Genomic DNA, 23,156 nt, shown 5'->3' with positions numbered 1-23,156 from the left:
TAAAACTTACCCAAAATATGCTTGCAAACAGCAAATGGTGATTTTGATTTCCGAAACGATAAGAATATGTGCTCGGCATGTTGGCGTTGTTCATTATTGACCATGGAAGGTGGTGCCTGAAAGAGAAAAGAGTTACTCAGGTACTAAAAAGCAGTTACACTACAACCCAATTGTAAATATATGAGCCATGTCATGAACTTAGAAATATTTGCCTTGTTAAATATCAAAAGCAAGTATCACTTGGTAAAACTACCTGTTCTTTCTTGGTCACAGCTTCTTCTTCTATACCACTGTGTGTGCTCATAAGTGTGACCATTAAGACATCAGGCAGAAAGCAAATAACTTTATGTTCTGAATGATGCTTTAGAAGATTGTCAACCCAATCCTTTTTTTCCCAAACCAAAAATATCATTGCACATCAGTTATGTTGTCAACATGCAAACAGTCACAGAAACAAAGTTCTATTTTTTCTTTAGCTCTTTCTTTTTTTAAAAAAAGACTTGAATGTCTAATAAAGTCGAGGGATTAAGAATCTTGACTATGGATACGCTTTAAAATCACATATTGGCAGTAACATACTACCCTCTAGTGTTTAACATTAAAGCTGACATCTTAAAGATGGAGCAAGGGCTCAGATTCTGGAGGTCAGCTCATTTGGGGATGGCCGCACTGGTCCCCCAGTGGCCTTGTATCACGGGCAGCTTGGCTGTCCAGATGACTCCTGCTTCTCCACTACTGCTGGAAGCCAGCTCCACATTGCTTCTCTAAGTGAAAGTCACCTACAAATAAAGCACGAAACCACACAGGACCCTGGATTACCATGAGGTGGGATGGAGCACCGATGACAGTGCTAACAGTCTGCAGAGCAGACTTGCCACACTGAGCAATCCTGAGACCCCCACCAGCCCACGAGGTAAGAACAACCCTGCAGACAACACCAGCTGTTCACAAAGCCACGCTGTTCTTCCCCTTTGCCATTAGTATTCTCCAACATTGGATATTTGGGATTTATCTCAACAAGTACATAGCAAAAAAATACTCTTACAGGGAACTGATATCACAAGGCAGTGTAACCTGAACTGATACACCTTTAAGAAAGGAACGCGCGCAGGTAGAAAGACTAAGGCTCCATTGATGGAAAGAATCTGGGGATGTTGGTCAATACTCGTCTCACCATGAGCTGGCAGTGAGTCCAGGTGGCCAAGAAGGCCAACAGCATCCTGGCTTGTATCAGAAATGGTGTAGCCAGTAGGACCAGGGAGGTGATCGGCCCCCTGTACTCTGCTCTGGTGAGGCCGCACCTCGAGTGCTGTGTTCAGCTTTGGGCCCCTCACTACAAGAAGGACATCGAGGCCTTGGAGAGTGTCCAGAGAAGGGCTACGAAGCTGGTGAAGGGCCTGGAACACAAGTCCTGTGAGGAGCAGCTGAGGGAACTGGGAGTGTTTACTCTGGAGAAGAGGAGGCTCAGGGGAGACCTTATTGCTCTCTGCAGCTACCTGAAAGGGAAGTGTGGGGAGCTGGGGGTCAGCCTCTTCTCGCCGATAATTAGTGATAGGACTAGAGGGAATGGCCTCAAGTTGCACCAGGGGAGGTTTAGGCTGGAAATTAGGAGACATTTCCTCTCAGAAAGAGCAGTCAGGCACTGGGACGGGTTGCCCAGGGAGGTGGTGGAGTCACCGTCCCTGGGGGTGTTCAAGGAAAGGTTGGACGTGGTGCTCAGGGACATGGTTTAGTGGGTGACATTGGCGGTTCAGGGACAGTTGGACCAGATGATCTTGTAGGTCTTTCCCAACCTTAATGACTCTACGAGCACGGCCTTGCATAAAAAGTATAAAGCCAGGTTGAGATGTTAGAGTACGTTACTGAACTTTAGCTGAACTTCTAAACTCCCCATCTGAGTCTTATCCCCGGCAACCCAAGGATCATACATGAGCTGCATTTTTTGATCTGTACCTGCTGCTCCTGGAATAAAAGCATGAACACCTTAGCATAAAGACCAGGGTATTAAATTTAAGATTAATATTTTCCAGTAAATACATTCAATCTGATTTTATTATTTCATCCTTGACAAAACACAGAAAATGGAAGATTCAAACATGAGCTAGTAAATCCACAGATTAAAACTGATGCTCCTCAATCATTTTCTCAATAATCTGACCAAATGAAGCAAAGGAAAGCAGACTGCTGATCATCTGATTAAGTGGATCCTAATGAGCAGCTGTGCCCCTTCTTACACATCATTTTTTTTTCCCCACTGAAGAATAAATGCCCTGTACTTTCACAAGCCCGTGCTCTGCTTAAAAAAGAAAAGCCTCACATAATTAAGGCACGTGCTGCTTGCACGATAAAACCCAAACTCTGCTGCATACATCGCATCCAGCCGTCACCAGGAGCTGTCCCCATCCGAGGTGGTTTCTGCAGTCAGAGCGGCAGTGCTTCTCTGGGCAGGCTCCAACTACATTCAGTGCCACAGGCCCTGCTGTGCTGAACACTAGGTAAGTATTTGGAGCACGTTATCAAGAGCCCAGGGATGAAAACACAGCCACAGCCTGACACGCACCTCAGTCTGTGCTGTTGCATATAAACCCAAATGCAAAACACAGCCCCCACTTCTCCCCTTTGTGTGGGTGAGCATTTGTGCAAACACACAGATGGCCAGACCAAGGAAGTGGTCATGAAAAAGCATCCCAAAGGCAGGCTTATTTTTTGCACCTGGATCAGTCCTCCAGCCTGGTTCACCGTAAGGCAGCACAGCACAGGACATGTGTGTCATAGGGTGCTTTTTTCCAGCACCATTTACCATTTAGAGTACATTCAATCTACGGCCTCTGAACGTCATGGGAATCCTCTGAAGGCTCAAGAAATACACAACTTTGGTCAATGAAGTTTCATGAGAAGTAAGAATGAAGCTTCCCAAAGACAAGTGACTTACTTCTAGTAACCCTCTGCCACCAAAAGGAGAAGTCTCACTTCCTTTCTTGCTCTCACCCACATGGCCCCGTCACCTCCTTGCACTATGCCTTATATTACCTAGCCTGCCCACCCCAAAAAAGTGACACTGCCCTTTCAGCACTACTGATCTTGCAGATCAGCTCTGCAATCTTGGGAAACCTCACTAATTACAGCAACATCAGAAGAAATGCTTTGGGTGCAAGTGACAAAATCTGGGGTCATTCATACGCACATTCTTAGAGCAAGGAAAGCAAATCAGGGCTATTTGTTGTCAATTTTGCATTAACAAAGTTTGAGTTTCTCATACAAAGTTTATCTGTTTCCAGTGTTCTGTAATACTTAAGGACAGACCTCTTTTAGGAAGATCAGCAGTAAATTGCTGCACAACTGTAAAAAAGAAATAATTAAAGCTGTTTTAGTCCCTTATGCTTACAGTAACTAGAAAAAAGCTCTTATTTCACATTACTTTAACTCTTCTGGCTTTCTGAAGTATGATTACAGAAGACCTGTGGCACTTTGGGAAGGTATAAGGCACATCATATTCCTATATTAATTAAAATAGTAATAATTATATATTATGAACTCACACTCTCAAAACTGTCGTGATTAGAGAAGTGCTACAGGCAAGCTTTGGACTATAAAGTGCAGCCACCAGAGGGAGCTTAAAGCTCACAGTCTTCTGTCTTCACGGTACTCAATATCAGTTATTGGTAAATTGAAAGTACTTTAAAGTCCAGCTAATTTAAGGCTTTAAAGAAAAACCCAGCACATGCATATTCTGTGCACAAATTTCACATTACAAGACCACTGGCTTAAGTGAGCCTGACACAACAGTGTTGGAAACATACCCCAGCCTACCTGCTGTGCTTGGAAGATCTCCCAGAATACCTACACGTTCACGATCTTATTTCAAATTGCAGAGAAGAGTTTGAAGGAGACAATCAAGCTTAGAGGGAATTAAAAATTGGAATGGTAACGATCGGGTTCCTTTGGCATGCTGAAACTACTGCCAGTCATACCATTTCCCTTTCTGTACTACCTGATATTACTGCTAACAACTATTTGCAAATTTTGTCTTATAAGTTACCTATACAAAGTTCTCCAGGACAAGGATGTTTTCCAGCACAGCAAGATATGAGGTATCACCCCATAAGCAGACAGCTCCTAGGTAACACAGCATTGCAAATAAAATTACTTCCTTTCAGCTACCAGCACTGTCTGGATGCAGAACAGGAACAGCAACAGCAGCGTTTGCTGATCAACTCCAGCAGGACCACAGACTCCAGTGACCGTTATCCACACAAGAAGGAAAGAAAGGCTGAAAAAAGACAACACTAGTCTGGCAGACAAACACCTTCAAGGCTGCTACACTTATCTGCAAGCCTGGACAGCTAGTAAGAAAGAAAATAATGTGACCAGTTCTATTTAAGTATGCGACAAAAACAAAAATTGCAACAAAGCCAGTAAGCATGTTAGAAGACACAAATCCTGCACGTGTTCAGGGAAATCCCATACTTTTTCTGCAATTGTGAAAAATCTTGCCTGCCATTTTTTTCTGCTCAATGAAGAAGCACAGGAAAGATACGGTCTTTGCTTTCTCTTTGCAACTCCTCTGAGAGACCACAGATAACAGCAATGACTCTCCTCAAGTCACCAGCAGTAAATAGGACAGTGAAAAAAGTCCTTCTGAGGAAAGCAGAAACACTAACTTCGGGAGAAAACAGAGTCAAAAGTAGAAAACTCCTTTTTTGACTCAGAGTCAAAAAAAAAGGAAGGAGATGGAGACTGATATTCCCCATGTTATGTTAAACGTATGGTTGAATCCTCAGCATCTTTTTAATATTTTGGGATACAGACTGATGCAATTTGAAGGAATGTGTTGGCACAGATCATAGGTACACACATTTTTCTGGTGTAGTGTTAAGTATGCTTCAAATTTCATTAAACACACAGGGAATGACTATAGCTCTTTCTGTATATAAAGATCAGTTCTGACAGGAACAAGTCCCTCCATTTGCATTTCAAACACAACCAAGCCCAAAAGTTAGGCAGTGATCTTCAGTGGTTAAGAGAGAAATTAGCTTCTTATAAAATGTATGCTTCATTAGACTCTTAATAGTTTCCTTTAACAGACATGCCAACCTTCAATTGATCTTGCACTTTCTGTACGTAAAAATCAATAAAATCATCACGCTTTTCAGGAAATACCCTATCCCATTTTACATGCAAGGAGAAATGCTTTGGAAGGTCAGGAACTGCCGCCGTGAAGCTAATCCCAAGTCAGGTTTTTCCTTCCGTGATTTCCTGAATCCTAACCAACTCCTCCATCAAAACGCTGTGCTCTATTAGAGCAGATGCTTCACAAGGAACTAAACACAACTTCCGTGCAATTGCCTTTTCATTCCAGTGTGGAACTGGATAAAAAATGAAGTTGGATTCAGGTTTCTGCCAGAAACAGAGGTTCCATCCCAATGAGCTCCAGTTCAGCACACCCCCTTAAATCCCCTCTCTCACACTTTCTTACCTGTGTGAGCACATTATGAGAAACCCCACTGTGGACAGAGCTTCAGCACCTCTCCCCCTACCAACAAAATAAGGGGAGCCCCAGCACTGCTCATAACAAAGCTCTTCTTCTGGCAACCTTAGCATTAGCAACCTGCTGATGTGAAAAACGCAGGAGCCAGGAACAGAACAAATTAATCATACTGAATTGTTCCAAAGGGCACTTGGATCCTCAAGAATACAGACAGCACCGGTAGGTTTTTAGCCAGATTTCCCATTCCTTCATCCCTTCATCTTGTACTATGTGAGTATAAAGAAGAGCACCTGACACAGCAGCACCACTTAATTCCGTAATTTTGTATATTGCCACTTACTTTTTCGTCACCAAATAATCCCTGTCTTTGTTTCTTCCTTAGAAATCTGTGTTACGTAACTTTAATTATATTTTTTTTCCTGCTCTTCCTTTGATGGTACACCATAAATTTAAATGACATGTTATTCACCGATGCCGTGAAAAAGGGCAGCACAATTGGGAAGGAATAAAAGGGCTACAAATTTAGCATACGCTACCTAGGCAGAAAGTGATTAATGCAAACAAATATTAAAAATAAAGTATTAATTCACAGTACACTCAAAATAGGACAGTAAAAGCTATGTGAAAGGGTTAGATCAAACGTCATTTGGAAAACAAACATGACTAGGAAACACCTGGTGAAGGTACATGTGGGAAAAAAGGGGGTAAAAATAAACGTTTGGGGTTTTTGTTTTGTTTTAAATAGAAGTAGTAGTTAGATGCAGATAGAGGATGTAAAGTTACACATATGTATTCCGATCCACATGCTCAGTACAAGCGTTTCCTACCTCAATAACATACCTTTTAAAAAATATAACTGAAGTTGTCATTGATGGAAAGTGCCAAGCAATGAAGGCGATGAAGACATGAGAATGATAGTGAATGGGTTACAAATGTCAGACGCAATCTTTGTAAGCCATTTGAAGTTGTATCTGCTTTTTCAGCCCCTTCCACTTTTGAGAACAGTCTTTGCTTTAAAAAGAAAGTATCAAATCTCCCAGCCCGCCTATTATAGGCGGGCAGTTTCATTTTGAACATCTACTATACAAAATATCACATTTATAAGTGACATTGTTTTCTTGAAGGTTTTAGGTGTCAGAGTCTATTACTTCTGGACAGGGACAGTATCTTACAATTAAAAATGTCTAACATTCAAGTGACAATGTTATCATTAAAAATCAGTAACTGAAGAGCTTTTCATTCAAGTATTACTGAGTTAACCAGTTTACGCTTATCTCTGCATTATACTCTTGCTAAAAAGCAAAAAAAAACACCACCACCCACGATCTCATATAAACATAATTAAGAATCAGATGAACAACATTTATTCCTTGCAGACAGAAAAGTTTGCTAGAGACAAATTCTGCTTTTTCACAGACTTCTGCTGTGGCACGACAGCACAGGATACAGCCAAATTGAGCATCCTTCTGCAATTACCCAGAGGGAAATCAGCAAATTAGCATGGCTTAAAGAACAATCATGTACTCCTCCAGACTCTGTTGCTTTTTAAGAGAACACAGAAAAAGTGCACTGGAGTGTTTTAAGCTGACACCCACAGTATTCCCACCTACAAGAAATGTCTCCTGTGAACAGCACAGCCTAAACACTAGTAGCATTATGAAAAGGCAAATATGCCTACTGAGAGAATTTTCTTGGATTTAGAACAGATCAAATTGCTTGTACCTGCTACTATTAAAGCCAAGAAGAATCTGTCTTGCCAAAGGCAATGTTTATGTCTGCAAGTAAAGTACATCACAAACTCAACAAGGGTAGAAATATAAAAAATCTCGAGATTTCTACTGAAAGCGTGACTTCATAAAACTCACCCCAAACTTCCCAAAGTGAGCTTCCCTAGATACGTAGGAGAATCTTGCCTTCTCTGTAGTCAAGAGGGAAAATAAAACTGTTCCCTAACTGCAGTCTGTGGGCCACTATCAGCTGATGAAAAACCAATTAAACGTTGGCTGTTCCTCAAAATGGTGTCTAGACTCTGCTACAAGGAGTCTGGAAGCCTCAAAAAGACAAAAAACGGAATCTGTGCCGATACACAAGGACAAGCAAAAGGCACCACAGACAGCAGTGTCACCACTGGGTCTGGACCTCGCTGACAGCCACCACTAGGCAAGACGTGCTTCGAGAAGCAGGGAGGGAAGGGAGCCCAGATGGCTCGCCAACACGTCAGGCAGGCAAGGAAGCCAAGCAACAGTGAGGCATATGCAAAGTAAAAAGATCATGAGTAAACCCCAGAAGCATGTGCAGGGGAACACCATGTGATAGTGATAACGTAGTTGCGAGTATGGGCAAAAATAGGAGAAAGAGGAAAATCAAACACAAGGGCAAGCAGTATTTTTAACTAGTGCACTTACTGTATTAAGAAAAGCTAAATATATTACTCCACCCATGTAAACGATCATTATAGTGGAGCCAGACCTAAGTCATGAAGTTTTACAATGCACTTCTAAAATGCTCAAAACCTCCCAAAAGAAAGACTTCTGTGTCTTAAAACAGACAAAAACCCTTAGAGAATTACTTACCAGTGCAATCCTTCTACATAAGCGAGTAAATTATACAGAAGAATGGGATTCCCAGAATAAGGAGATTCCAAGTTTAACTCTACTGAAGTCAAGGACAGCAACATGCCCCAAGACTGCGTTACACTACCTTCTGTGGAGTCAAGCCACAGAACTCCATCCCTGTTTTGCTAGTAACCCTTTTCTTGTGTTTTACATAGGCTGTAAGAAAAAAAAAAAAAAAAACACAGCATATTCAATAACCATCATTTGCCTTAGGAAAACATGGAATCAGAGAGCTCAAATACAGGAGCCAGATCCAGACAGCTGGACGGGTGGCAGCACTCTTCTTCACAGCCTTTCACCCTGTGTTTCGAGGGGACACTGACACCTAACCGCGCGGGAATATCACATCCACTCGTGAAACAGACCCCACCAGACAATGATTCAGGCTATGCAAGGTTGCTCTTCAGCATTCAGCAACTGATTCCCAAGTGGATGAGATGTTCTTCCCTCAGGCACCAGGCCAGAAGGCAGTTTAGACAACCAGCATTGATAGCTTCTTTTGCTGCCCACCTTCAGATCTGGCATTACATGAAAGTGAGAGCCCTGAGTAATAGCTAAGTTACTACAGAAAACCTAGCGAGCATAATGAACAACTTAAACTATGTTCCAATTCCTTCTTTTGCACTTGCTTCCTGGGGTAATCATTGAAATTTCAACACAAACTCATTTTTCAAATTAAAAGATACCTAAGATTGGTAAGAAAGATGAAATAGATAGTTTCTGGCCAGACCTGCAATAAAGACAACATAGCAAGATTTAAAACTTTTCTGAATAAAAACTTAGTTTGATTAAAAAAAAAATATTTCCCCAAATTCATTATCCGATGAATTATTTAAAACCCAGAGTGCCCAGTATCTCTCAGTTTATATTTGGAACAAATGCGTGACTGCTCAAGGAATTACCTCCTACACACCTGCTCACTCACATCTTGCTTTCATGCAAACTTAACAATAGGATGATTTTTTCTTCCTATCATTTTGTTTTGTATTTTGGAGCTTAAGTACTTAATACAATCTTTTGCAAGCAAACCAGAAGATAAATTGTGGTTTGTGATAAGATCTATTCTCAGTTTTGAAACAGTGTTATATAACACACTATACCCATTAATTGAAGGGAGAGCCAAAGTAAATCACTGCCATCAGTATCAAAATGTCTGCTGAGATGAAACTTCCTCTCCAAGATAAGCAATGAAAACTAGAGATATTACTCCTCCAGTAACAATTTGACCCTCAAATGTATGTTATTACATGCTCTCCACTGAAATTAGCATTCATTTACCTGCACAACACACTACACGTATGTTATTTGTAGTAACCAGCCTGCAGAGGCAACTGTCCTCATAAGGACACAGCTTCCACTGTCCATGCCTGCTTTTCAGCGTCAAAACAGGTACCCAAGACCTGCTGCTCGAAGATGAGTGAGTAGGACTTGGAAGGCTGAAGGGAGAAAGGTAGAGCAGTGTCTTTGTTAGAAGAGGCACAACCACGGAGAACCAAGAGGAAAGAATACAAGCTGATGAAGGTATAGCCCTCAAGTAGATGTGGTAGGATGCTGACAAATGGATGCCTGCAGCTGGTCTAAATATCCATATGCGTTGTTCATCCGCTATCATCGCTGGCTGCTGTCAGTCTCCTCACAGTATTATTGGGCACTTTCTCCTTCCTGGCTATTGTGCACACTACTCAACAAGAAAATTCACAAATTCAACTAAACTAACAGTATGTTAGCTCGCATGAACCTACTCTAAGTAGGTTAGGTGAACAGGATCAGCTCAGACTCCATCTACCCTGTGGAGGATTGCTCCCACAGAATTTCAAAGAATGATCAAATTCTGCATGGGAAAGTTCTGTACATCCCAAGAGTTATTATTTGAAACTTGTCAGTGTCGGACCAAACTCACACGGCCCCATATAAAGTTATCACAATAGCAGCACGCACAGAGTTAGAACAGATCTTACACTTCAATCAAGATCTAGTTTTCTTTTTAAATCTAAATGCTTTCTTTATAATCCCTAGGACAAGAAAATGTTTGAATTTCATTCCAAGAAAATTCAGTGTAAACTTTAACAGACTTTTCTTCTTAACTTCAGAGAAGTCTTAATTTCACTAAATTTAATCAGTGAAAGCCTGGATACAGCATGACAAAACAGTGAAGAAATAAGATTCAAAAAACTGTGCCCTTTACACGTATGTTACTGTTTCCTCCATAACTGCAGTTACAACATTGGTTTAAGCACACTGACAACAGATAAAGCTGAGAAATGTCCTACAATGTACACCTAACTTATGGTAGTCTGGCTCGAGCAGCCGCAGGATGAATGCTGACACAAGGTCACAGCTCATTCTTAAATAAAGCCTTATTTCCTAATCTCCACATTCACTGTTCTAAAGTTTCAAAGCACAAGCAAGGTCTGGCAGGCAGTTCTGTTTAGCAAAGTAATCTCTAAAATGTCTGGTGGATGCTGATGGATAAATCCACACAGAGTTCCTGAAGTCAGCAAGACTCTTCAAAGCCACAAAATGTCAATCCCTGCAGACCTGAGAAAGTTCTGCCAGCACAGAGTAAGTGCAACTCAAAAAGGACAAAGATAAAAACATAACTACACCAAATAGTTAAGGAAAACATCATTGTTCCAAATTGCTTTAAACCATTTCGTGTTAACAGGGAGAATCAGTTAGCTTTGACTACATCAGGAATGAAACGTCATACTGCAGTAGGACAGGAACCCTGTCCCCTGGAGCTGGAGAGAACTTTGCCTCTGCATCTGGCATGGGGAAGAGAAGGGTTGGTGGCAATGGACTCAGCTTTTCTCTCAGCTCCTACCAACTACAGGTACTTCTCTGTTTCTCCTGCATGGAGGCATGAAAGATAAATGGGTCCCAACTTAAGGCCTTGTGTCTGTTATCCTACAGGGTGGGAAGGAGAAGAATCTCACCATCCCCTATCCCCATGGCAGGTCATTCTCCAGCAGGATTAGATTAGCTGACAACCAGGATAGGAAGCTGATACATCCACAGCCCCTAAAATCATAGCTGCACCTTGATGATAAGATTCAAGTAGCTCACCTCTTAATTGCCCATTACTGTACCTCTGAGACAGTATAGGTATGGCTTACTACCAGAGTCAGGACTGTAACAGTGTATTTCAAAACAAAGTTTTAAGTCAAGAACCACTGTTGCGACCCCTCCTCTACTATACGCCACATCATAATAATGCTGGCAATGGCCCTATTCATTCCCCAAAGCCCAAAAGTTGAGATGTAGATGATGTACAGCCTTTTTATTAGGCTCACTGTACATCAAATAATATCAAGCACCTGCCCTCCTACCACAAGAGAAACTTTAATCTTATTATCCCTATGTGAAAAAGTGTTTTGTGGTATCTATTTTTTTCCTTTGCCCAATTTCCAATCATATTTGCTGAAACTACAGCTATAACCACCCATTTTGCAAGGGTAGCATTATTTTTACTCACGTAGCCTTCTACAGTAAGCACCTGCAGACGGAGCATGGCATCACAGAGGTAAGAGCCACTGCCCTAGGGCTAAGAAGACAAGTTCACAAAAACTTGATAGGGACCAGAATAGCAGTCATATCTCTGCAGCATCATCTGCAAAAGCCACTCACGGTGCCTTCACGGCTCATGCATTAAAACTTAAGGACAAACACAATACTCAATTCTATCTACCTCATGCTAATTTCTGACTATAGTTTCTCCAAAAGGAAAAACAAAGAAAACAGGTCAAAAAGCAATCAGAGAGGACAGCATGCAGGTATTGGCGTTGCAGTAAACCCTGCTGAAGCCAGGTCAAACACTGACAGACCTGTCCAGCCACGAGGCCACTGCTCTGGGCAAGGGCGGCGAGGCGCAGGCTGGAGGCCTCATGGCAGGAGGAGCAGCAGGCCCGGGCTGGGGCACCCACAGTGCTAAAACACACCACTGCCCACACCCGGTGGGAAGTCGTCATTCGGTGAAAGAAACCGAGACAATGACGCATTTTTTGCGTCTTAAAGTTGAGGCTCTGCCTCTCATCAGAAGCGTTTCCTCCCACCACTAATGAGGAAAGGCAGGCCCACACGTCCGCCAGCTGCCCAGCTCCAAACCTCAGGTTTTAGCACTTCCTCCTCCAGCAACCTTGCTAAAATTTCAAAACCATTTCATTCCGGCACAGTTATTTTGAAGGAGTTAATTAAAAGTGAGACGAAAAATTTTGAGTTTTCAAAGTACCTCCAAATTTGACAAGGAAAACTCCTCTGGCTTAGTGTATTTTCCAAATGGCACGGCCTGAAATACCACGTGTTTTTACTTGGCTTTACTAAAAGCTTTTAAACTGTTATTAACGGAAGCTTACAAACAGACATAGGTAAAATACATAATACCTGAATCAGAAATGTAACTACAGAAACATGAAATCAGGGTTTAGCCAAAAAAAAAAAAAAAGGCAGCAGAACATAGGCCCAAGGAGGAAGCTCATCACCGGAGCCAGCCCGGAGGGTAAGGAAGCACAGAGAAATGGTGAAACTACAGAGGATTTTGTAAAGCAACCAATTTCTGTCACTCCAAAGCAGGAAAATATCTGGGCTTTCCCTAGACACTTCAAAAAAAAAAAAGCTCCTTAACATTTCTTCCACTACTAGGAAATAGCAAGAAAAATATCTATTACTGTACATAATTTAGAAGATGGGATCGCATTTATTTTTTTAAACTAATTTTTTCTGCTTTTACAGATACAGCTTGAACCATGTGTTACCAGTGTCATTACATCTCTGTATTCAAGCTCCACCAAACATACGGACAGGCAGTCACACAGTACGTATCTTGAGATTTTCTAAAAAACACTTCTTTTATGAAGAATATACTTTTTCACACGCACAGATTCTGGGATTTTGTTTTGTTCAGAAGAGGCAACTTTAAAGATTCCCTTAAAGTTAAGTGCCTGAGTTCATTCCAAGAAGCCTGAGTAATTCAGCTAAATTTCGAGCTTTGAACAGTCGCAGGACTCCACATATTTACTGAAAAATGATTGCGAAGAAAACGTAGTCGTCATTACATATTTTATCCTTATTGCTCTTAAGGAGAATATTATTGTAATATGAACATGAGACTAGCTCCAGAAAAAATACTATCATTTCTCTTTATTATTAGAATGTAATATTTATATATTCCCCACTAAACAATTCATTATCCTGAAGCTACCCAACATCTGGTCTTAATAGCACTTAAGACAACCTCACAAAGTAACAGCTTTGCAGCTAAACCTCCCTAAATCCTCAGGAAGAAGCATGTTTGTTTTTTGGGGTTGGGCTTTGTTGTTGTGAGAGGTAAGGAAAGCACTATTGATGTTTTCTTCATCAGAAAAAGAGGCACGTGCATGTTTTCCTAACTTCTTAATACATTTTTTCTATGACAATACAAGACTTTAGCCATCTCGGAAGCTACCAAAAAAGTGTGGTTGATAGAGCAGTAGTCAAATAACAGCAACTAAAAGCCAACGTTATTAGCAAAGCAAATAGTATATGTCAGTGGCTGAAGAGATGACAAAGAATAGTTAAGACCTTAAAGGGGGGGGAAAAATGTACGATCAGTGCAGAAAGTGTCAAAAGCTCTGTGTACATAAAAATCAGCGTCAATTTTAAAACGTAAGGCTTTTCAGTCACAGCTTAAACACACAAATGCAGCTTTAAGGCATCTAGTATCAAGCCAGCATCTGACACAAGAAGGGTCCAGAGAGGACCCCCAACTGATGACATTTGTCCCCACATCACCAACACGGGCAGCTTCCCCCTGTCCCCAGCCTGGCTGCGTGGCAGGGCAACTTTTTTTGTGTTGCCACATGACAAAAAAGTGGCATTTCTGCAGTAACGGGTCAACGAGTGCGTGGCAGAGCCAATGTGGTTTGTGCCTGTACAACTGTTTCCGTTGTTGTGCTAGCTTTGATACTGTTTGTATATAATCGTTAATGCCACAATCAACAATAGTTGGAATATTATTCTTATAAAAGCATGGTATAACGGTATTTTTTGTGTTGGTTGTCATCTGCTTGAACCACTGATCTCTGTGCACCAGCCTCAGGAGTACCCCCAACCGCTGGATCCTCAGACTCTGCATTACCAATGCTGCAACCTGCTTTGTGAATTCCGCAAGTTGCCTCTGCCCTCCTTTACCTGGAAAATCCCAGCAGATGGCTTATTTACTTGGGATGTGAAATAGCCAAGTTCAAGCTCCTTCCAAAGCAGCCTGAAAAAAATAGTGAACGTGCCTCAACCACCCCTTGTTGTTTTAAAAGCTACCCAGCTACCCATTTCTGAACAGGAATATACCACCCATGCTAATATAGCCCTAATGCCATACTACAACAAGCCCCCAAAACATCAACAGCCCAAACATTAACAACCCGCTTACCAGAGAAAGAAAATACTTCAGTGAAGTACATGAAATACAAATTCCATGCAATTTTTCTGTATCTCTTCCCATTAACAGATACGGAAACCCATCTATGAAGGATGCCAGTATTATCCTTCCCCTTCATTAGATGGATCATGCAGACAGGATCCTGGTCTACATTACCAGGAGTGAAGAGGTGCTGCCTTTGCAGAGCTTCCAGGGTGCAGTGCCAGGAGAGGGAATGCAGCGCTGGAGACCTTCTTCCTCTCTTTCCAGCCACGTTACCTCCTCTCCACCCCTACTCACACATTATTAATATTATCTCGTGCTGGCTTTGGCAAATGGCAGGTCCTTCTGTAAGCCAGTCCAACTCACTGAAGTAGCAGATAACCAAGCCAGCAAAAAGATGAGTAATGGTTTTCCTCAGCCATTTGCTGTTAGACTGGTTTAGGTTTCTCTGAAAACACAGCCAACACCTGCATCACACTTACAAGCCCAGGGCTGCAGATGTTCTTCGCCTTGGCCAAGCCCTTTGAAATCCCAGGGACCCCTGTCAAGAACTGACAAATTCCATGGCAAAACACCGTAATGAACTTCACTGATTCCACAGTCGCAAATAAATTACAAAAGTCCTTGTGATAAGGTGTATTTTCAACACCACAAGTTGTGTCTCTACCGTTTTGCACAGCTGCACGAAACAGCTGGACTGCAGGAGGATAAATACTGGATGTCGTAGCTTCAACACAAACCAGGATACATCCCTAGCCTTTCTGCACGTTCACTTTCGCAGTTCTGCAAATGTTGAAGCCAGTAGGCACCACTAAAAAGCTTCTCTGTTATAGAGTAACATGAACAATAAATTTTCATTCATAGCTCCTATATTAAGCCAAATAACTTTAACTGTATTTTCCATTAAAAAAAAAGAATAAAATGAAATCATTCCTGATCTGAAGGTAAAAGAGAAGTATATCTGCTACTTCCTAAGTGGATTAACAGCACAATTTGACCAAAGTTTCTTTTGGGAGCACAGACATCCTTTTTCATCTCAGTCAAGGTAGTACAATTGTTCAAAATGCAACACAGTGAAAATAATTTCAGTTAATTTTTTTTTTTCTCCCTGCATCCACTTCCCAACCCATCCACCCAGACCGGCATACTACAGCTCAGCGTCTGGGCAGAGCCAAGGGCGGCACTGAACAACCACCACTCACTGCTAAGCCTCAGAGACGGGAAGATTTGGGGGGTTCCTTTTTGGGAGGTGGGGACGGGAGAGAAGGCTATTTTAAATGTATCCTCCTGCTAGCCTTCCCCCATTTCTTACACTCCCAACAACTACTCCACGCTCACCAGGGTGGTTTATACAGACTTTAAAGGAATGGAAAAAGACCTGAAGGTTGACTGTATCAATGTCTCCTGCTCAGATATGACAGCCTCCCTTCCAAACATCTCCCAGCACGTGTGTTTTTATGCCACTCACACACCCCACTAGGCACCAGAATTGCTCCAAATTTTACTGCTTTCCCTATACCACGGTCACTGCCCCAGCACAGGTTATCTGTTCCACTTCCTTTTGTTCTGGGGAAACCAAGGAAGCCCGGAAAGCAGGAAACATACAAGGAAGCAGGAAACATACATACAAGGAATACATTTGCCCTTGGTAAAATGGAAGACGTGACCATCTTAATCCCAAATCCCAACCTTACACCAAGCCAGGACACAGAAGTGGAAGAAACGCTCCTAGGTATACCTGATCTAGACAGACTTTTTAGTACCAAAACAATGCCAGAAATTCACAGAAAGGAGTGTTATCACTTGGCTGCTTGCGACAGCACCAGCTCAACTTAATAATCAGGAGAACTTCTTCCACCCCTCCATATGGAAAGCCATTAATTAACTAATGAACACAGATTATCGTACCAACAGTAAGGCTCTTAGGAAGCAGGTTAAAGGGAAGAAAACAGTAGGTAGTGCCGGAAGAAGAATTATCCAGACGGAGTTATCAACTAATGAAGCTCCCCGACGGACAATTCTAGAAGCAGACACATGGTATTTTCATTAACAACTGAGAATAAAGTATAGAAACATGCTAAGGCAACACTGACACGTGCAACGAGTGAGAAACAACGCTGGTTGAAAAGATGAATATTCCTTCTGTGAAACAATCAGAAAAAAACAAACCCTACGTGTGAAGAGTCCCGTTTTGCTAGATGCTACGTTTGCTTTTTAAAGATATCAGAAGCTGCAGCAATCTTCACATTCCTGTTGTCACCTCCTCACCCTCGGCACTGTCTGCTTTGGGTACACGCCGTGCACGCTTGCTCCCAGCTCCCAGGTGAAAGTTTCATTAGCATGCCGTGCACTGCGTGTACTTATTCCCAAACTGTAACCTGAACTGCGTGCCTGTAAAACACACCAACCATACCAGTTCTTAAGCAAAAGGTGGAGCAACTATACATACACAATGAGGGACTCTTGCATTACTGAGTACCACTCCAGAAAAAGATCTGGACTGCTCGAGCATAGTCCTCTGAGAACATCACCTTGATGCTCTGAAGTAATAAAGAAAAGCATAACGTTAAGTACTGCTAGGAAAGGAATACAGAACATACCAAAAATTTACAGCCATCTAAACTCCTCATGTTCCCACATCACAAAAGAATGCAGTTCTGGTTGGTCCATCTCAAAAACTCTGCAGAGGAATACAGGGATGATCAGCTGTACGGGACATCTCCTATTTGAAAAGCTGACCAGGTATAAAAGATGACAAGAGGGTGCGGTATGACAGGCAGCTATAAAAATCAAAGTGTACAGTAGAAGAAAACCCAGCACGATGACTTGCTATTTCTCATAATTCAATAATGAATGAAACGATCAAACAGCAGGCTTCTCTCAAGTAACAGAATGTTTTCTTTTGTTCTTTCCCCAAAAAAACTCCTGTTAAACTCACTACTACTAAACAAATATAATATAAAAAACTAAGAAAATCAAACATATACATTTATTCCAGAAACAACTAGATATGAGGGGAAGAAAATTTCATCAATAATCATTAAGCAACAACGCTACCTGGAGCTCTTCAAAATACTAATTCAAATATGGTAAAGCACATACCAGCGAAAAGATTATCTCTATTTTTTGAGGCCCTTCTTCTAAGCCAGCAGCTAGAAACCACTGCTGGAAACAGAACTGAGCTAGGCAGATGTTTAGTCTAATCCAGCCATAATATTATGGCACACGTCCAGCTTGTTTTGTTAGGTGATGACCTGGAAGACTTCAACAAGTCTCAGCATTGAAGTGATTCATTTGCCTGGATTTCTTCCAACAGGTAACCTGCCATAAGAAAATGAGAGCTAGTACATCTCTTCCTTTCATCCTTACCATTATTCAAGCATCACGACCTGAAGAACTGCCCCACAAAGAAGACAGGCCGCAACGAGAAACTGAACTTAGAAAATGGAGGATTGCCATGGTCCAAACTCCAAGGAAGACAGGTCCAAAGAAAATCCCATACAAATTGTCAGGGTAGATGACACAAACAATTTGTTCTTAGGTTTTAAGAATACTAATGTGCTCCCTTATGCTATTACTCTACAAGCTTATTGAAACATCTGAAAGACAAGTTCATTTCACCACAGTTAGACTACCCAACTTTAACCTCGGATGGGCAAGACGTATCACAAACTAAGAAATACCCCAAGAAGAAAGAAATTCCCCTCCACCATCACCCCCAAAACAGACCACAGTGAGAACAGAACATTTAAAAACTTGTAAATAAGGGAATTATTTTGTAAAAGCCTTCACTCGGACGTTCTTGAACCTGCCCATTAATGCAACCCAGAACATACCGCACAGAATAGCTTAGGATGACAGGAACCTCTGAATGCCACTCAGCTCAAACTGCTGCCAAAAAGAGAACTTGATTCAAAGTTAGATCAGGTCGCTCATGGTCTCATTCAGTCAAGTTTTAGATTTCTCCAAAGATGGGAGATTCCACAGCCTCTCCAGGCAGCCTGTTCCACTGCCTCCACCAACCATACTTACTAGGAAAGTTTTCTCCTATCCAGCTGGAATTTCCCTTTCTGAAACTTGTAACCTCGTATCTTTTCACCGTGTGCCTTGCATTTCTAATACCCAGACGGTCTGACTTGGCAAATAAATTTTACACTGAAGGTGTGTGATACAATTGTGCCAATCTGACGGCTCATCAGTGCTAATGAGGCACGCTGGCCCTGCACACGTCCAGCAGTCTAATTTCAGCCCCCTCCTTGTGCTAGCTTTGCAACTTAAATGGCTGCACAGATCATCAATTCATCTTGCTAACCTGACAGAAATCCATTCCCTTGTTTAATTCTTATGTCCTCTTTGCAATATTAATATGTTCAGCACAGGTCACAAGGGAGAAAGTGAAGCTGCAGGTAGGAACAGAGCATCCCGTTTTGGAGGGGGCCAGGGAACAAGCTGTAGCCTGTGAATGTAGATTTAGGTGACACAGAACATCATATGCTAAAAAAGCGTCAATCGGCTTTAATAAACTGCCAACAATAAAATTCTTGTGCACACTTCCAACTTCATGCTCTCACCTATGGGATGAAGCTTACATTTCTTTCCTTAATGCAGCCTGCCCTCCTAATCCACAAAGAGAGCAATTAAAACAGTGCTCAACTGACATTAATTATATTCAGCATTAATTACCACCTGAGCTAAACACAACATAAGAGAAAGGAAACATACGTTACAGCTCAGGGATGCCACCCTGTTTGGAAATGGAGCAGCATTGTACTCACTTCATTTCACACGGATTCTGGTGTGCACAGTCTTCACCGAGCCAGAGTCACACAGGTCAAAGGTACAGAGCAGCCCGTGGCACTGAACTACAGCACGGCATTTTGGGTTTAAGCTACAAGGCATTGTGGGAAACTTACATTAAGCACACAGGTTGGAAAGGAATCAAGTGGAAAAAAAAAAAGTGTGTACTTTTTAGTATGGCAAATACTCTTATACACACCAAAGAAAACTGCCAAAGGACCAGCATTCAAAGTCCTGTTTGGCAGCTAATGACAACTTCAACTTCATCTAACTACTCTCTAACTGATACTGAATTTCAACCATTTTCCAAACCGTACCTTTTGAACACGGGTTGCCTAGAGCCCCTTGAAAAGCATTATTGTAATAAAGGACAAGCATTTTTACACAGCTGTAAGAGAAACCTGGTGAGAGAACAGATTGAAATCTCTCCATTTTTCACACACTGCATGCCATGATTCATGAAGCCCATAAAGATCAGCAATTTGTGAGCTCAGAATAAACTTCTCTCATATCTGACACATAAAAAGTAGTTTTCTAAAGGAAAACTCAACTAACCCAGAGCAATAAAAAAAAAAAGAATTATGAAAATACTTATCAAAGATTTAGAGAGCTCAAGGTGATCCATACTTACCCCATAGGAAAGTTAATTAAACATTCTTTTTTTATTATTATTAGCATGTCTGAATTCCTCTAGTCGATTCTCCTCCCCCACGGTTCTGTATTTCAGCTTGAAAACAAGACAAACACCACGTAAACTGCCACCGCTCCCTGCTCCATCCTCAGAAACTTTGCACCACCTTTGATGCCTCCTTCCCAGCTGAATTTTGCATGGACTGCCAGTGTCATCTGCCTCAGGTAAGGAGAGCAAACCATCTGGCTTCCCTGAATCTCCCCACCACTTGCTGCCCGGTTAAAACCTGCTGCCATCTGTCAGACCATTCACAGCTCATTTTTCAGGTACGGCTCCACTTCAACGCGCCAGCCTCTGCTGACCTCCATTACCAGCACCAGGTTCACCACCCTCCTCTCCCAGGTCCTCGGATTTTTACATAAATAATTAATCCTATCAGTTCGTTTGATCAGTTCGTGCCTCCCAGCTGCCACACACAATTACTCATAGCCCCCAGCTCCAAACAGACCTTTTACAAGATTTTACCAAACGGTATAGGAAATTTACATGAAGATTATCACTGCCCAGGTGCGATCCTGCAACAGGATTTTGCTCTCATTTGTCCACAGTTGAAGGAACAGGCGCAGGGTGTTTGACCCTTTCAGGGCTGGGGGTCCCATATCTACCTTCGTACAGCCGCACGCCAGGCTAGCTGAACTCCTCTCTGCTGTCACCCCAAAAACCTGGCGGTTCTTGGGACGTGAGGCACAGGGCAGAAACCGTAAGCGGTTCCCACAGCCCTCATAGCCAGCCTGCCTTAAAGCCTGATCGGGTTCCTTAGCCTCAGAGACAGCTTCCAGAAACCTCTCTGCTCCTCAGGAACAGGGATCTAACTCTTGCCAGTTCAGGGATGTCTACAGGACTTCCAAGAGCAGCTCTGAAGGAAAAAAAGAAACAACAACAAACAAACAAGCAGCAGCTCATGCCTGCAACAAGTCTTTTTTCATACTGATAGTGGCTGGAGGGAGAGAGGAAGGTAGAAATATCAGCAAAGATCCTAACAGCCACGTGTTTGCAGACTTGAGACAGAGTTTAACCAGCAAGTTTAGCACCTATTCTTCAACAGAAGCATCAACGCTGCCGTAAAAGGCTGGCATCTTTTCACTGCATTGACATTTCCGATTACTTTATCTCCACATTAATAGGCATTTTCCTCTCTGTGGTAGCCAGGCTAGGGAAACTGCCACCACGAGCAGCGTTAAGTTTCCCAGCACGGATGCACAATGCTGGAGATGCCACTCCACGTGCTTGATACCAAAACCTACCCAACTCGGGGCTTCCTTCCACAGCCAAGTTGTGTGTCATACTAATACTTGCTACGTATTTCCTCTACACAGTCAAGCACTTCTGGTAATTACAGCAACTGTGTTATTTAAAAGAAAACAAGATGCAGAGACTATGAGGCTGTCTAACGACCTGTGCAGCTCAGTTTTGCAAAGGAACGCATGAACCAAAAGCAAAGCAAAGCTTAAAGCATATCACTGTGTGCATGCCTTGAAAAGTTTTGTTGGTGGTGGGTTTTTTTTCCTAAAAGGATTAGTGCTTGTTGGTATCTTACTTTCTCATTTGGAAAGATATTCAACATTTTCCAGGCTGATTTCAGATGGAGAACACAGGTGTATTTCGATGAGGATACCCACGGCTGAAGCTTTGCTCTGCCTGCTCCAGCCAGACACTTACCGCACGGGCTCTGCACGTTGTCCAGCTGTCAATACAGGACAAACCTCCCCAGTTCTCGCTTGGTTCACTTCAAACCCCTTCAGTACCCACAACCTGCTAACTCTCCCTCCGTCGGGCCCACATTTCGGTACGATACACTCCAGTTTCGCGGGGAGCCGTGTCAGCTAGGCATTTCTGGAAGACCTGCACGTCCTCCCTGCCAACCCCGCTGCCCAGCACGCTGCTCTCCGCTCAGAGGAGCCCAAAAACTTTCACGAGGACCCCCGGCGATGCTCGGCGGGCGGCCGCTTGCCCCCAGCTCCTCACTACACGTGCTTTCCCCCCCGGCCAGCCCTGAGCGGAGCCGCCAGGACGGGGGCGCGGAGACCCCCCGGACACCATCCTCGTCCTGGGGGGGGGGGGGGGGGGGGGGGGGGGGGCTCCGCGTTGCTCCAGCGAAGAGAAAACTCTGGAAAAGAAAAGCGGGGGGAGGCTGCGGGGCGAGGGGGCGGCGAGGGGACGGGGGGGAAGGAGGGGAGAAGAGGGGAAGGAGAGGGGGAAAGGAGGAGGGAAGGGGGGAAGGCGCGGGCCCCGCCGCCCTCACCATCAGCACTTTGGCCGCGTTCTCCAGCTGGGCGATCACCTCGGGGGCCCCCCCCGCTGCCGCCGCCGCCGCCGCCATCATGGTCTCCGTTCAATGACGCGCCATGCGCTGCATTGTGGGTCGAGGCGGCCGCACAGCCAATCCCGCCCGCGGCCCCGGCGCCCGGCCCGAGCGGCGGAGCCGCCGCCGCAGGCAGCGCGACGGCCGCGGGCAGCCCCACCGCCAGCAGCGGGCACCGAGCGGCCCCGCCGCACGCAGCGCCCACCGCCCGCCGCCCACCGCCCGGCCCTGCGCGCCCGCCTCCGGGGCGGGCCCCGCGGGGGAGCCGGGGAGGAGCCGCCGCTGCCGCTGCCGCTGCTGCTGCCGGTGGTGGTGGTGGTGGTGGGGACGCGGGTTCGAGGCTGCCCCCCGCCGCTGTACGGTCAGGGCAGGTTGTAAAGTGAGGGGAAGGGTGGGGGGTGGTCCGGACAGAGTTGGCTCGGGGGTTGGAGGTGTGTTGGGGAGCGGAGTGGGGCTGAGGGGGGTGCTGGAGGGGTGCTTGGTGGGTAGATGTAAGGAGCAGGGGGAGCCACGTGTGCCACCAGCGCCCGCGCTGGTGTTTCTCTTTGGTGCAGGAGTTTGATTAAATACAGAATCACAAAGTGGCCGAGGTTGGAAGGGACCTCTGGAGATCATCCAGACCAACCTCCTGTCGAGCAGGATCACCTAGAGCACGTTGCGCAGGATGGCATCCAGGCGGGGTTTGAATATCTCCAGAGAAGGAGACTCCACAACCTCGCTGGGCAACCTGTCCCAGTACTCTGTCACCTCACAGTACAGAAGTGTCCTCTCATATTGAGCCGGAACCTCCTGTGCTTCAGTTTGTGAAATACTGTCACTGCACCTAGATTGCACTCTGGAGCATGCAAGCTTTGATACCTTCAGATGAG

The 23,156-nt window shown here is 43.8% G+C and overlaps 1 protein-coding gene across 2 annotated transcripts in view; it reads right to left on the bottom strand.

Moving 5' to 3' along the window:
- XPO4 (exportin 4) overlaps nucleotides 1-22,512 on the bottom strand; it is an 81,688-nt gene extending 59,176 nt beyond the window's left edge. Inside the window, exons 1-2 of one of the 2 annotated variants that reach the window (XM_083805221.1) lie at nucleotides 22,228-22,512; nucleotides 11-116 (exon numbers count right to left, since the gene is read on the bottom strand). In XM_083805221.1, the coding sequence (XP_083661347.1) occupies nucleotides 11-116; nucleotides 22,228-22,308 (187 nt within the window). In that variant the 5' untranslated portion in view covers nucleotides 22,309-22,512. Of the gene's footprint in view, nucleotides 1-10; nucleotides 117-17,097; nucleotides 17,143-22,227 lie in introns of those variants that run through there. The other variant, XM_083805222.1, reaches the window with a different exon arrangement.
- Nucleotides 22,513-23,156: the final 644 nt, after the last annotated feature.

This window comes from Anser anser, assembly GCF_964211835.1.
Source record: "Anser anser genome assembly, chromosome: 1".
Lineage (NCBI taxonomy): Eukaryota > Metazoa > Chordata > Aves > Anseriformes > Anatidae > Anser > Anser anser.
The sequence above is the reverse complement of the archived record's forward strand: the minus strand, read 5'-3'. Positions and strand labels throughout refer to the sequence as shown.